This window comes from Psammomys obesus, unplaced genomic scaffold, assembly GCF_907164565.1.
Source record: "Psammomys obesus unplaced genomic scaffold, mPsaObe1.curated_primary_1811, whole genome shotgun sequence".
NCBI classification, from domain to species: domain Eukaryota; kingdom Metazoa; phylum Chordata; class Mammalia; order Rodentia; family Muridae; genus Psammomys; species Psammomys obesus.
The window spans coordinates 12,183,560-12,197,026 of NW_026592732.1; the positions used below are offsets into that span (position 1 = coordinate 12,183,560).

Consider the following 13,467-nt stretch of genomic DNA (forward strand, 5'->3'; position numbering starts at 1 on the left):
TCTGGGTGATGAATCAGCTTGGCATCTTTCCCACATCTTCATGATAGAGATGAACAAATGTAGTTTTTATAGATGGCATTTGTGTGTTTTTTTCCCTTTCATTTTCATCTTCAGTACATTTGGAATTTTTCCTGGAATATTATGTGAGGGCTAGATCTGGTTTAATTTTTCTTTATGTGGCTCTGCAGCTCTGCATTTCTTTCTATGTTACATTTTGAAGGGTATATGGGAAACTGGAGGTGGTCTTACCTTTTCCTTTATAATGCTTTGACTCAAAGTGCTTTATCTTGCCTGATGGCTCTGTCCTTTACATCACGGTTCAACATCACAGTGGGTGTGGTTCCTGTTCTTATCTTATGTCTGACTAACAGGAGAATCACTAATGATATCTCCATTACTTAATATCTTAGCATTTGACTGCATTTTAGAAAATCATTGAATTTTTTTTAAATAAATATATCCACACAAACTACCCTTACAATAGCTTCACAGTTGCTTACCCCGGTTCAGATACGCTTTGCTGAGTGGGATGATAGCCATTTCATCACATTTGTGGCATGCAAATTTTCACTTAGGAGACATGCCAACAGGCACACACTTTGTCCCCTAGTCTGTACTTGCAAGAAAGGTAAAGACATGTGCCAATAGAGTTTTGGGTATTGTTTTTATCCTCAACGTATTTGCAAAACATATTGTATTCTTTCAGTGCCAATTCTTTAAAAAGTTTAAATAACTTAGTCAAGATGCGAAAATATTTGTTTTCAGAGTGGCAGTTACATCAACAGATGGAAAAGCCTTTCTGGCCAGCATGCTGCCCTGACCTTCATGAAGTTTCAAAGCTGATGTGATCTTGAAATGCTTGCCTCTTTCTGCTTGCTTTGTCTTGAGCCTAATCTACAGTCAGAACAAGTGTTCCTCTGTAAAAGACTTCCTTCTCCTCATTTGCTTTTTATTTCCCACAGTTGGGGCCATTTGTGAGCTCCTGAACTAACAAAGCAAAGTAACTCTCAAAGACGTTGTGTTCAAAATGGTAATTGGAAAGCTTACAAAAACACAAAGGGCTCAAGGCAGGAGGAAACCCAGGCATGAGAAGTATCTCCAGGGCTGGTTTCAACGCTGCCCCCCACAAACTCGTTGTGTTCCACAGGCTCCTCGAAGCTAAGTTTGGGGCGGTGCCAAAGCCCTGCTTTACAAAGGCTTATGGCAGAATAGTCCTTGGGGGTGAATTGTTGGGCAAGACCAATTAAGTCCTAAATTACTGAAATTCTGTTCTGCCTCTGTTGGCATTTCTAAGCCATATTTAAAACATATTTTCCAGAGGAGATGTCCCCTGAATTCTTCTCAAATGCATGAGTTTTATTTTGGAATGTCTGAATAGAAAACTTATATCAGAGTTGCTTTCTGTGTAGAAATGTGTATCATATTGCTCTGTAGACTCTATTATAACTTGTTCCTCAATGGAGAAAAATGTTAAGGGGTGCTCTAAAAGACATGAGAACAAGGTCGGATTCAAATCTGGTTTCTTCAGAGCCAGTTCATCCATAATTATCCTTACATGCATTTAGGTTACATATAAGTTTAGAATAAATTTACATCATTTATATGTTAATAAATGCGTGTACATGTCATAGTCTTTGTCACAGAAAGCCACTAAGCGATAACTGGCACGACAGTCTCATCTCAGGAGCATTAATCAAGGAATTGTTCTGAAAAGAAGGATTCTTGTTACCTTGAAAATTGGAATCTATTTTCAAAAGTTGATTTTCTCAAAAGTTGTCAGGCATAGATCTATTACTTATAGTGAAATTTTACCATTCTTTGTTTTGTTTTAACAGGAAGTCTCATGTGGTATTTCATCATATGTAGTTGTTAACCTAAATACCAAAGGATATTTGGGTCACTGCTCTTTTCACATTAGAGGTAAATGACACTTAAGTGGATGTAAGAGAACTTTTGATGGGAAGAGAGATATCTGCGGAGTTTCCTGAACTAATGAAGAAGCATAATTTGCTTTCCTAACTTTTGAAACATATATGGACACAGAAAAGGGTCAGGAAAGAAGATAAAATTTATTTTCTAAGTAGGACACTGTGGGACTCAAAGCAGTCTTAGTGATAGAACCTAAGAGGGCGAGGGTCTAGGCTAAATTTAGGAATCTGGTCATGGCTACTTCTCACTCCCATACCAATCAGTTCAAGCCAAGCTCATAGAACAAGCCTATATAGTGATTTAGAATTTTTGGAGGATATGGAAGAAGATGTTTAATGTCAAGCTTGGTTGTGGATCCCACAAATACAAGCTCACTTTTCTAGCATTACAAATCCAAAGCATGCCTTGAATAAGAAAAGGATAATAAAAAAAAAATCACATCTCCAGAGTCCCTGAAGCAAGTCAACATAGCTTTTAGATTATTATTTGGCCAAGACTATCTCTTTTTTCCTTCTCATATAACAATAAAGATTACTCAAGTAATTTATAGCTATCAGGTATATTATTCCAATTTTAAGTTGAGTACCAGATTATATTAATAAAGTGATTGTATTAATAAAGTCTGTATGGGTTCAGCATGTGATACTTCCAAGAGCCTTCTCATCTTTCTTCATTCCTACAACAATCTGTGAAGCATGTAGGCTCATTTCACTGTGAAGAAGATTGAGTCTTAGAAAGAACAAGCTGCCTTCCATGTGAATACATACATGTCAAGTGCCAACTTGGACTTGTACTTCCACCTGATCCTGGGTTAATATTTTTCATTGTAGAAGATGCTTTCCCTAATGGATGAAGTTGTGTATTTTGTAGATATAAATGTGTAGAGGAATGTTTCATAAATAGTATGTAACTTTGCAAAGGAAGAAATTAGCTTGCTTCTCTTTCTGTGAACCCAGGCAGGCCTCAATTTCTCCCTGGAAAAGAATGACAGTAACTCCTGATTTAACTTTTCCAGGGTTACAGGAAAATGGACCTCTCTTTCTAATGAGAGTTGTTGAGTCTTATGATGCTAATGTCAAGTGTTACATATTTGTATGTCTTTCCATCCACTGAGCTTTTGGAAAAGACAAGTTCTACATTTATTTACATTGTCTATGAAGATGCAGTAGCTGAGATTGATTTGGCTGATGTATGGAGAGAATTAATACTCATAATGGATCGTCCTTGGAAACATAAGCCCTTGGAGTTAAAGCTATGAGAGAGGAGCTGGACCTATGGACAGCTAGGAGATTCCCTGAAGGTTACTGGTGTTTTCATGTTTCCCAGGAGACAAATTTAAAAGGTGTGCTTCCTATGACTGCTGTCTTAGAACAGATACTGAAGACTTAACATTGCCTTTGAGACTTGGTACAGTGTAATATGCCTTCGTATCTGCCTGTGTGGGTATGAGTTCAGGTTTTCCTCAAGCCACTTAACTTACTTTGGTCTCTTTTTTTAAATAGTAAAATAGAAATGACAGTAGTCAATGAGTTTTCTATTTTTGCCATGAAAAGTCATTACCAACTTAGATGTTAGACATTGCACCTGATATTATTATTATCTCATAGTTATGAACACTAAAATCAAGGGATTGGCATAAATACATTCCCTTTTTAATGTTCTTTTTTTCTCATTTATGCTCAATATAGTGTTTTCTGATTAGAGGACTGGGATTTCTTTTTCCTTGCTGGCTCCCCAACATCTTGAGGCCATTCGTGTTCAGACTGGCTCAACTCTTCCTTGCAGCAATTCTCTGCTTTCTCTTTCCTGCCTTTCTCACTCCAACTAGAGAAATTTGACAGTTAAGCCTCTGGTAGGTCTTACCTGGAGAACATCGACCTTAATTATATCTCTTAAGTTCTTGCTTCCATGTAATACATCAAAATTCTAAAGTTTAGAGTGGAGGCAGGGAATCCAAATTCTCTAAAGTCATTGTGAAAGTTGAGGGGGCCACCCAATGTTTTCTAGTGAAAGCCAATTTAAGTAGCCTCTGATCACCTTTTAACATAACTCCATGAGTCCTTAGCAGGATAAAATGACTGATAACTCTTGACCTCAACTTGGGGCTAGCTATTTCTATAAAGCATCTTTTCTTTCTTTTTTATTTTTTATTTAAATTTATATTTTTAAAAGATTATTCATTTTACATCCAGGTTGTAGTCCCCTTTCTCATCCCATGGCAGTCCTACCCTCCCTCCTTCTTACCCCCATCCTACCCTAGTCCTCAAAAAGGAGGACTCCTCTTCCCCTACCAACTGACTCCAGCCTATCAAGTCTCATTGGGACTGCCTCGACCCTCTTCCTCTGTGGCCTGGTAAGGCTGCCCCACCAGGGGGAAGTGATCAAAGAGAAGTCTACAGAGTTCATGTCAGAGACAGCCCATACTTCCCTTAGTAGTGGGCCCGCATGAAGACTGAGCTGTCTATGGGCTACATCTGAGAAGGGGGTCTAGGTCCTCTCTATTCATAGTCCTTGGTTGGTGCATCAGCCTCCACAGGCTTCCCTGGGCCCAGATTTGTTGTTAGTTTTCTTGTGGAGCTCCTGTCCACAAGTAGAGTCCTTTTATCTCCCCTTCTCTTCCATAAGACTTTCTGTGCTCTGCCCAAAGTTTGGCTGTGAGTCTCAGCATCTGCTTCAATCCCCTGCAGGTTGGAGACTTTCAGAAGACACCAATACTAGGCTCCTGTCCTGTTGCCTCTCTTCATCTGCTTCTGGTGTCTATTCTATTTACCCTTCTGAATGAGAATTAAGGTGTTCTTTGTTACTTAGCCTCTTTAGGTCTGTGGATTGTAGAATGGTTATCCTGTATTACATGGCTAATATCTGCTTATAAGTGAGTGTATACCATGCTTCTCTTTCTGGGTCTGGGTTACCTCACTCAGGATAATATTTTCCAGATTCATTCATTTGCCTACAATTTTCATGATCCATCAAAGTTCCAATAACCATATGTTTATATTGATATCCAAAAATACATAAAGTAATATCCAAATACATACATACACATACATACATATAAATTAAACACCAGCAAACTAAATCATCCAATTTTAAAACGGGGTACAGAGCTCAAAAGAGAATTCTTAACAGAGGAATATTGAATGGCTGAGAAGCATTTAAAGAAATGCTCAACATCTTTAGTCATCAGGGAAATACAAATGAAAATGACTCTGAGATTCCATCTTACACCCATCAGAATGGCTAAGATCAAAAACTCAAGTGACAGTACATGCTGGTGAGGTTGTGGAGAAAGGGGAACCCTCCTCCATTGCTGGCAGGAGTGCAAACTTGTACAACCACTTTGGAAATCAATCTGGTGTTTTCTCAGAAAATTGGGAATAGCTCTACCTTAAGACCCAGCTATACTATTCCTGGGCATATAGCCAAAAGATGCTGTACCATACAGCAAAAGCATTTGCTCAACTATGTTCATAATGGCTTTATTCATAATAGCTAGAAACTGAGTTCTGGACTGGAAAAAAACCCAGAGGTCTCTCAGTTGAAGAATGGATAAAGAAACTGTGGTTCATCTACACAATGGAATACTATTCAGCTCTTAAAAACAAAGACATTATGAATTTTGCAGGCAATTGGCTCTTTTCTAATATAAATGGCTGGTGTCTTGTTTGAGTGGGGGGGGTGGGCTCCACTTAAACTCCTGTATCACTACTTATATTAGCACAGATGGTGACTCCTCCTTAGAGTTTCATCCTGTTCTTTATGTGTGACTTGTCCCATTCTCTGGATACTTCCCAATCCTGCTGCTTACAAGATCCACAGCTCCTTGTGATTCTTCATCTTTCTTTGAAGCAAAAGTCCAGAGACAAAGTCACTGTTTCCTCCTTCCCTCTTAATCCAGATTTCCTTGCTTGTCTATGGACTTCTAAGATAACGTGGGGTTCATTCAAGTACTGTGTCATAATAGGAGAAGTGCAGTGATATCTTCCAGCAAACCCCATACAATTTCATGCAGAAGTCTTTGTCCATCTTACTAGGTCACTTCTGCATACATGGGGATGATTTGTTTGCACATTTTGTTCTTTGATATATAATATTTATAACGTAAAATGCACAGGCCCCCTTTAAAGTATATTCAGCCTAGGCAATCCTCCTAAAGAAAGGGATATTTGTGTAGCATCAGACTTTGTAGCTCTGAGATACAAGAACCCTGTGAGAGTCAGAAGAACAGTACAAGACGGAAGATGAAGGAAGGGTTTCAAGTTGACACTGAATCCCAGAGGCTCTGATTTACTGATATTTGTGAGGTAAAATTCAACATGTTGTTTATGGCCGATGGGAAGCCTATGTCCTCCCATGTTTTATGATCTCACATGAACAAAAGAGAGTAAAGTCCCCAAGGAGTTTTGAACAGGTGGTTTAGAAACTGCAGGACATTAATCTAGTTACATGGAGAAAGGTATCTGTTTGATGGCAGAATCATTACATTGTCTAGGGTCATGGATTTGAGCATATTTTAACAGTTTGTAAAAGAAGTCTAGAGTGCACTGTTTATTTCCCAAACATCCTATTGTTCAAATGGACCTGCCACTGGTGCAGAAAACTATTTCTGCTGCTATGCCCAGGGAAGCCGAGATAGAGGTTAATCATTCTGGGCTGACCAAGGCTGGTGAGCAGGTAGGTCCAGATGGTCAATGGTCTCCTGATGGCAACAGTTGTGATGAGAACACACACTACATGCTTTGCTTTGAAAACTGATTCTCATTCCTTAAGGACATGACTTGGGTACTTTAGACTAGAAACGTCTCTTGATGCTTATTATTAACCTCTTTGATTTGCTGTCGTTAGGGCAACCTCCAGGTTCACCCAGTTCTCAGACTGCTTATAAATGCTTGGGATTCATTTATCTTTCTATCAGCTTGGGAAAACATGGTCTCAGACAAGTGTATTCAAAGACATGCAATGTGTAATTTCATATTATTTTCATGAGTGCATATTAGACATACGGCCTTAAAACTGCATTGCCAGCTTAGTGTGGTGGCATGTGCTTCAGTACTGCCTACTAAGGCACCGGAGGCAAGAGGATTGCTTAGCTCAGGAGTTCGAGGCCAATATCGAGCCTATAGTGAAACCCTGTCTCAAACAACAAACAATCAAAACTATATTACTGTGACCTTAAGCACTAAGTGCACTAAGTGCATATGGCAGGGACTGAAAAAAAAACAAAAAACCATCCACAAAATAAATGCTACTAAATTGTTGCTCCTCTCGACTTTGTGAAATTCTAAATGCCTGCCTGCTAACTTTTTCATTGCCATTGTTAACGTGAATGTTTTATACCTCTGAGATCTGCTTACCTTCTGGATAGATCCTGCTGGATATGTAGAATCTATTTATCTAATTTAATGAGTTATAGATTTAGACACACTGGATACTGCTTAATTCAACTGGTTTAAAACCCTAGAGGAAAGTCTGGAAATAAATAGGATTCCATGCTTATTTGTATTTTACTTAAATATGTCTCGGGTTTTGAAGTAGCACAGAAAAGCTGCGGTTGGCTATGCTAAGAAACCACTAATTTAAAAAATCTAATTTAAGTTCCCATTTAAAATGAATTAGCACTGACAACATAGCAATACTGCATATGGATTGTTTGGCATCAGTCTTCTAGCATCCTTTTTGACTGTGTAGTTCCCATGGAGTTTCAGCCAGAGGGTCTCATTTATGTGTCTAGATCTGAGTTTTGAAAATGCCAAGAAGCGACATGGTTTCAGATAGGGAGAATATATAATTTGTTGTCCCAGTTGGCTCCATTATCAGATTGTATGATTTGCTGTCAATATTTATTATAGGCTAATGGGTGTAAATAGGACTTGCTAAGAAAAGCAGGGTCCTGTGGCCACCTGATAAGCAGGAAGAGACCAGAGTGCGAATCAGGAACCATCACACAGTGCCTGCCGATCTGCGAGTCATTTCCATTTACAGTTATATTCATATGTAAAGCAAATGGTCACACAAAATGAACTCCACTCTTCCCTTCAACTTCCACCACTTTCTAATTATAAAGAAGCAGTCACATTACGTATTTTTTGCAGCAGCTTCAGACCAAGAGACGATTGTCTGGATGAACATATGAAATCCCCCTCCTCCTGGCTTTCAAATTTTATGGGTATAGAAGTATAAATCATATTTAAAATAAATCATCACTTGCTTGCTTCTGGTTTGGCAAAACTTTCTCACTAACTACCTAAATGTGTTGAGAAGAATTCTGAATATCCATCTGGGTCCAGCCAAAAACAGGGCGCAGATCAATCATTCATGTCTTCTGAGAACAACAGAGAGAAACGGGGAGGAAGAGCAGAGTTGCAGTGCATGCCATATGGGGCTGCCTTTATGGCTGTGGTGGTTTGAATAGGTTTTGGCCCCCAGAGACTCATGTGTTTGCATGCTTGGTTGATAGGGAAGTTGATAGGCCACAATTAGGAGTATTTGAGGCCTTGTTGGAATAGGGGTGGCCTTCTTAGAAGAAGTGTGTCACTGTGGAGACATGACTCAAGCTCTGCCCAATGTAAGACAGAGTCCCCGTCTGCTGTCTGTGGGTCAAGATGTAGACTTCTCAGCTCCTTCTTCAGAATCATGTCTGCCTGGATGCTGCCATGCTTCCTGATATGATGACAATGGACTAGGCCTCTGAAACTGTAAGCCAACCCCAATGAAATCTTTTACATTATAAGAGTTGACTTGGTTATGGTATCTCATTACAGTAAAACTAAGACAATGGTGAAGAAAAAAAAAACTTACATTCAAGTTCAATCTACAGTGTTAAGAGCTGGCATTGTGTTAGTCATCCTTGGGAGAAAGGTCTGAGGTGTTCTGAGTCATAGATAATTCTGGAAGTTTTCTTCAAATTCCCAGTATCTTTCATATACACTCAAGAAGCAGAGCAGAAGTTTCTTAACCCTAGTTTCATGGTAACATCAGTAAGACCTCTGGGGCTGGGTACCAGATAGTAGGGTGCTCTTACTATGCTCTATGTCAGAGGCTACAATATGCAGCCAGGAGAGAGAACCCATAATACAGAGGCTACAATGGATACCCAGGCCTCATGCTGAATCTTACTGTGGCTGTTTGATCTTGGCTAGGTAATTTCCATCTCAGTACGTATTGAACATGGGCTCTTAGGTATCTCTAGATTTAAATGTCAGTGACTTCAATGAGGAGGAAAAGAATCTCATGTTTTGCTAACACCAACAACATGGATGTGCTCTTTGCAAGTTGACTGTTGTCAGAGAGAAACCTACAGCAAATGACCAGGAAACAAATACACATCAATCACTCTTTCAAACACAGACAACCACAGGTGTTTTGAAAGAAGCAGCCAAATTTGACATCACTAATACATTGAACACTGAACCCTTTATCTCAATTGTTAACTAAAAACAATTTTCTGAACAAAAGAAATCCATGGACATAATTTATTATTCCCTGGACCCATTTTTTTTTTATCACTTCCATTTCTTTCTTTAGCAGATATTTGCACATTCCTGCTAGTCAGTAACTTAACATCTCACCTGAGTGACAGCCACATTTGTTCCATCGGTGACTTCCACGCTCATGTTGTAGACAGACCTTTGCTCTGCATCCAAAGGTTTTGCAATGACAATTGTTCCAACACCCTTCTCTGCATCAAAAGAGCTGTCAAAATTCCCCCCTGATGATTTCACAGAAACAACACGGAATTAGAATCTCTGAGAAGGTATTAAGTATCTGGAGGCATATATCTTTACAGGGTGCTTTCCCATAGATCTATTTTCTGGCAGACACCCCCATGGCTCAATTTCATAAATCTTCAATGGGAATTTACTGTTGCTAACTTAATCCATATTTCAAAAGCCATCCTCTGTAAGCATAAAAAATGACACAAAAACCAGTGTATTGTAAATAAAAACCTCAGCATAACATTAGAGTGGAGGAGCATAAAGTGCCCTCATAAAACACTGAGAAGGCTAACAGCCCTTCAACCCTTCTCAACTTCCTTGCTGGGGACCTGGGGATACTTTAGCTTTTGCTCTAGTAGAATACATTCTAAGCAAAAACTATCACAACTACAGTGAATACAGATAACTTGAAACTTTGTAGATCTGTTCTAGGATTGTTGGTAAACATTTGGCTGGTAGAATTCAGAGTCCCTCAATTAAATGTCAGAAATAAAATTACGGGAAGATAAGAAAAATTGAATTTCATATGAAAAAAAATCTCTTAGACAGTCGGATAGTCAGAGAAATGTTTTTGGCATCTTAGCAATATAAATTAACTTTCTCCCAAGTGGCTGATGATTTCACAGCATCAGCGCTGAGAGGTATCGTATGAATATTATATTGCTACTTATCACTAGTGAGGTTGCAAGGCAATTTACACAAAGGTTTAGAAAAAATTGTTTTTTGTCCTTTTGTCTTGAATGACACACTTAAGATAGCATTAGAATTGGGACCTTTCTATCGCAGAAGAGAAGTCTCACTTATAAACTTCCCAAATTAGATACATTTTTAAAGGGGAAAAATATAACGGTCTAAATGTTGAAATGATTTTAATTAAATGTCAGTATATGTTCACCAGCGCTATTTATTTTTGTCTGAAATTGCATGTGTGAAACACTTTTGGTTTCAGAATGTAATCTTATTTAACTTTAGTATGTAGGGCAATGAATTTATTGAATTTTAGATTCTAGAAAAGAAAAGCTTGGTTTTTCTTACTTCTTATAGTATTTGCAATTTGTAATTTTCTGGCAATTGAACAATATGCTTTCATGATATGATAGTATTAAGTTGGGTGGATGGGTGAAGGGGATGAAGCATCATGCCTGAGTTACTAGAATTTGTCCTACAGTGGCAAAAATAAATAATATGTCTTACTTTCTAAAAATGTAGTCATGTATATTCCAAGTACCAAATGCTTGCAGCTACCATGTTCACTTAGGATTATTTAATTACTGTAGAGAACATAATTGCCTTTGACATTTAATTAAGCTATGGAGATACAGGGTACCAGAGAATAGCTTAGAGATGATGTATGTTCTCAAAAACTTTATCTAAAAGAGACTCATCTTCCAATTAATGTCTTTAATTGATTTACTGAGAGGCACTAGATCCTAACTCCAAAGAAGGGTTTTGAGGGCTCAGAAGAAGAGGGGGTTCGTAGCCTGAGGAGAGCAGTGGCTGTTAGAGGGTGGCTTTTTGTTGAAGGGAATGCTTCTTTTGATGTGCTCATGGTATAAAAAAGAAAACTGATTTAGGTGACTGGCACAGGTCACCGTAAATAACAAGGCAGATTATGTGCCTCCAATAGGTAAATTCTGGAAAAACAAAACAAAACAAAACAAAAAAACAAAGAATCAAAAACAACCACCACACACACAAAAAAAAAACCCACAAAAACAAAAACCCTAACCAACAAACAAAAAAACCCACCCAACCAACCAACCAACCAAACAAACAAATGAAAACCTTTGCCATGGAAACCCTCAAGGAAAGGTAATGACATCTAAAGACAAAGATACAGCTTCTCAGGTTGCTTCTCAAGGGTATTAATTCACGGTCCCAGTCATAACGCAATCAATTTTAGACTTTCTGCCCCCACCCCTGGGGTTGCTTTCTTTTCTAAATATGAAGATTGAGCCCTTTGTTTTAAATTGTTGTTTTTTTGGTGGATTAGTGATCATTCTCCAATGTCAGTTTTTTAGGAAAGGCAAACCACATGTGGGTCAAAAGAGAAGAGAATTATGCAATTATTATCTCTAGCTGAAAGATGAATGAAAATGAAGCTTAGAGAAAACACAGCTAAAGGTTTCCAGTTTCAGCTCTTGTGCTCACTGATTATGACCCTTTAAAGTCTGTGCAAAAATACATGTCATCCCACCTGGATGATGGTGTAACATTTATTTACACATTTACATAATGAGATTGTATACTTTTTCATATTTTTTCCTCTTGTTAATATTTAGGCAGCTTTTGCAAATTTCAGGGTCTTTTTTTGTTCTGGTTCTTGTTGTTGTTTTTTGTTTTATTGAGACAAGTTTTCTCTGTGTAGCCTTGGCTATTTTGGAGTCACTTTGTAGACCAGGCTGGCTTCAAACTCACAGAGATTTTCCTGCCTCTGCCTTCCTGAGTGCTCAGTTTTTATACTCCTCCTTTTCCTCTCTGCATGTGTATGCCATGTTTGTATTTGTTTCCTCATTAGTCTTTGCTGTTTTAAATGCTCCCAATGAAAAACTTCTAACTTCATAGGAGAGAGTGATCATTAACATCTTTGGTATGTTTTCCCATCCACTAATGTGGCCAGCATGCTTTAATACTCATTTCTAGGACATTTGCTCCTAGTTAAGCCAAGATGTCATTTAAATAAAAATCTTCCCAAGTTTTCAAATGGATTTCTGACAAGGGACATAGAATCTGGACCAGCAGTTCGCCATCATCCCACACAACCTAATAACCTACACTTAAGCATCCCATTTCATAAACGATTCAATGCCTTTCCCCCAGGTCTTGTTTTTCCAAGCTCCCTTTTAGCCTGAAAGGTGATTTCAATTTTGTAGGAAAACGAATCCAGATCATCTGGGGTTGAGACTATCAATCAAATACAAGGAGTCCAGCCTCCATAGCAGCATTCCGTTTAAACAAGATGTGCTTCCTCAGAGCCAGTAACAGAACATGCAAAGCCAGAGTGTGTTGAGTGCAACAGCATGAGGCCAAATAAAAGGTGGGCAGAAAAGGACACTGCAGAGCTGGCCCGAGTCCCAGTAGGGTGGGGTTCAGAAATGTCACAGCCTGTGCATTGTTGCGGGGATGTGCGGCAGAGATAGTTAAAAGCGAGGTTGTGAACAGCCCACATGAAAATAACTCACTTTAGGGACACTTCTCTTTGACCATTTTGGTCAAGCCAGGCATCATAGAATAAAGAAAATGTGGAAGAGGCACACTGGATTTCTGTTATAATGTTATAAAATTTAATGGATCAAGGAGGGTGTCCTGACAAGACTCTAGAAATAGGACAGGAATAGAAACACTTGCAGCCAGCATTGACCTCTCAGTTCATTGGGGTATGACTGAGCTGAGCTTTTCTTTAAAGGTAGGTACCCCATGTGAGATCTGAGATTTGTGGATTACATCATTTTTCATCTCAAAAGCTTGGCCACACCTGACAGGGGGAAAAGCTTCTCCTGTTGCTGTCTTTGCACAAAGAAACTCAATGAGGAAAATGGCATAGCATCTCCTGTGGAGAAGCTTGCAGGCTCTTCCTCTAGAAAATAACTCCACTCTTACGCATGTAATTGTAAAAATAACAACCCAAATCTAGTAGTCACCCAGGGGGAGGTGTGACTGAGAAGCTTCCAAAATACTGAGCAACTGAATCTCAATGAATGAAGGGAGCCGTGCACAAGCTGTTCGTTCAACTTCAGCATGTACACCCAACTGAAGGAAAGACATTCAGTGCCAGTTACGGTGTGATAATGAATAATTTTCTGCCTTGGAATGAAGCAAGTGC

The 13,467-nt window shown here is 38.8% G+C and overlaps 1 protein-coding gene across 1 annotated transcript in view; it reads right to left on the reverse strand.

Annotated features, from left to right (window-relative positions):
- Window positions 1–13,467, reverse strand: part of Fat3 (FAT atypical cadherin 3) — a 595,719-nt gene that overhangs the window by 95,547 nt on the left and 486,705 nt on the right. Inside the window, exon 8 of the mRNA XM_055615501.1 lies at window positions 9,498–9,637. Coding sequence (XP_055471476.1) covers window positions 9,498–9,637 — 140 coding nt within the window. The remainder of the gene's footprint in view (window positions 1–9,497; window positions 9,638–13,467) is intronic.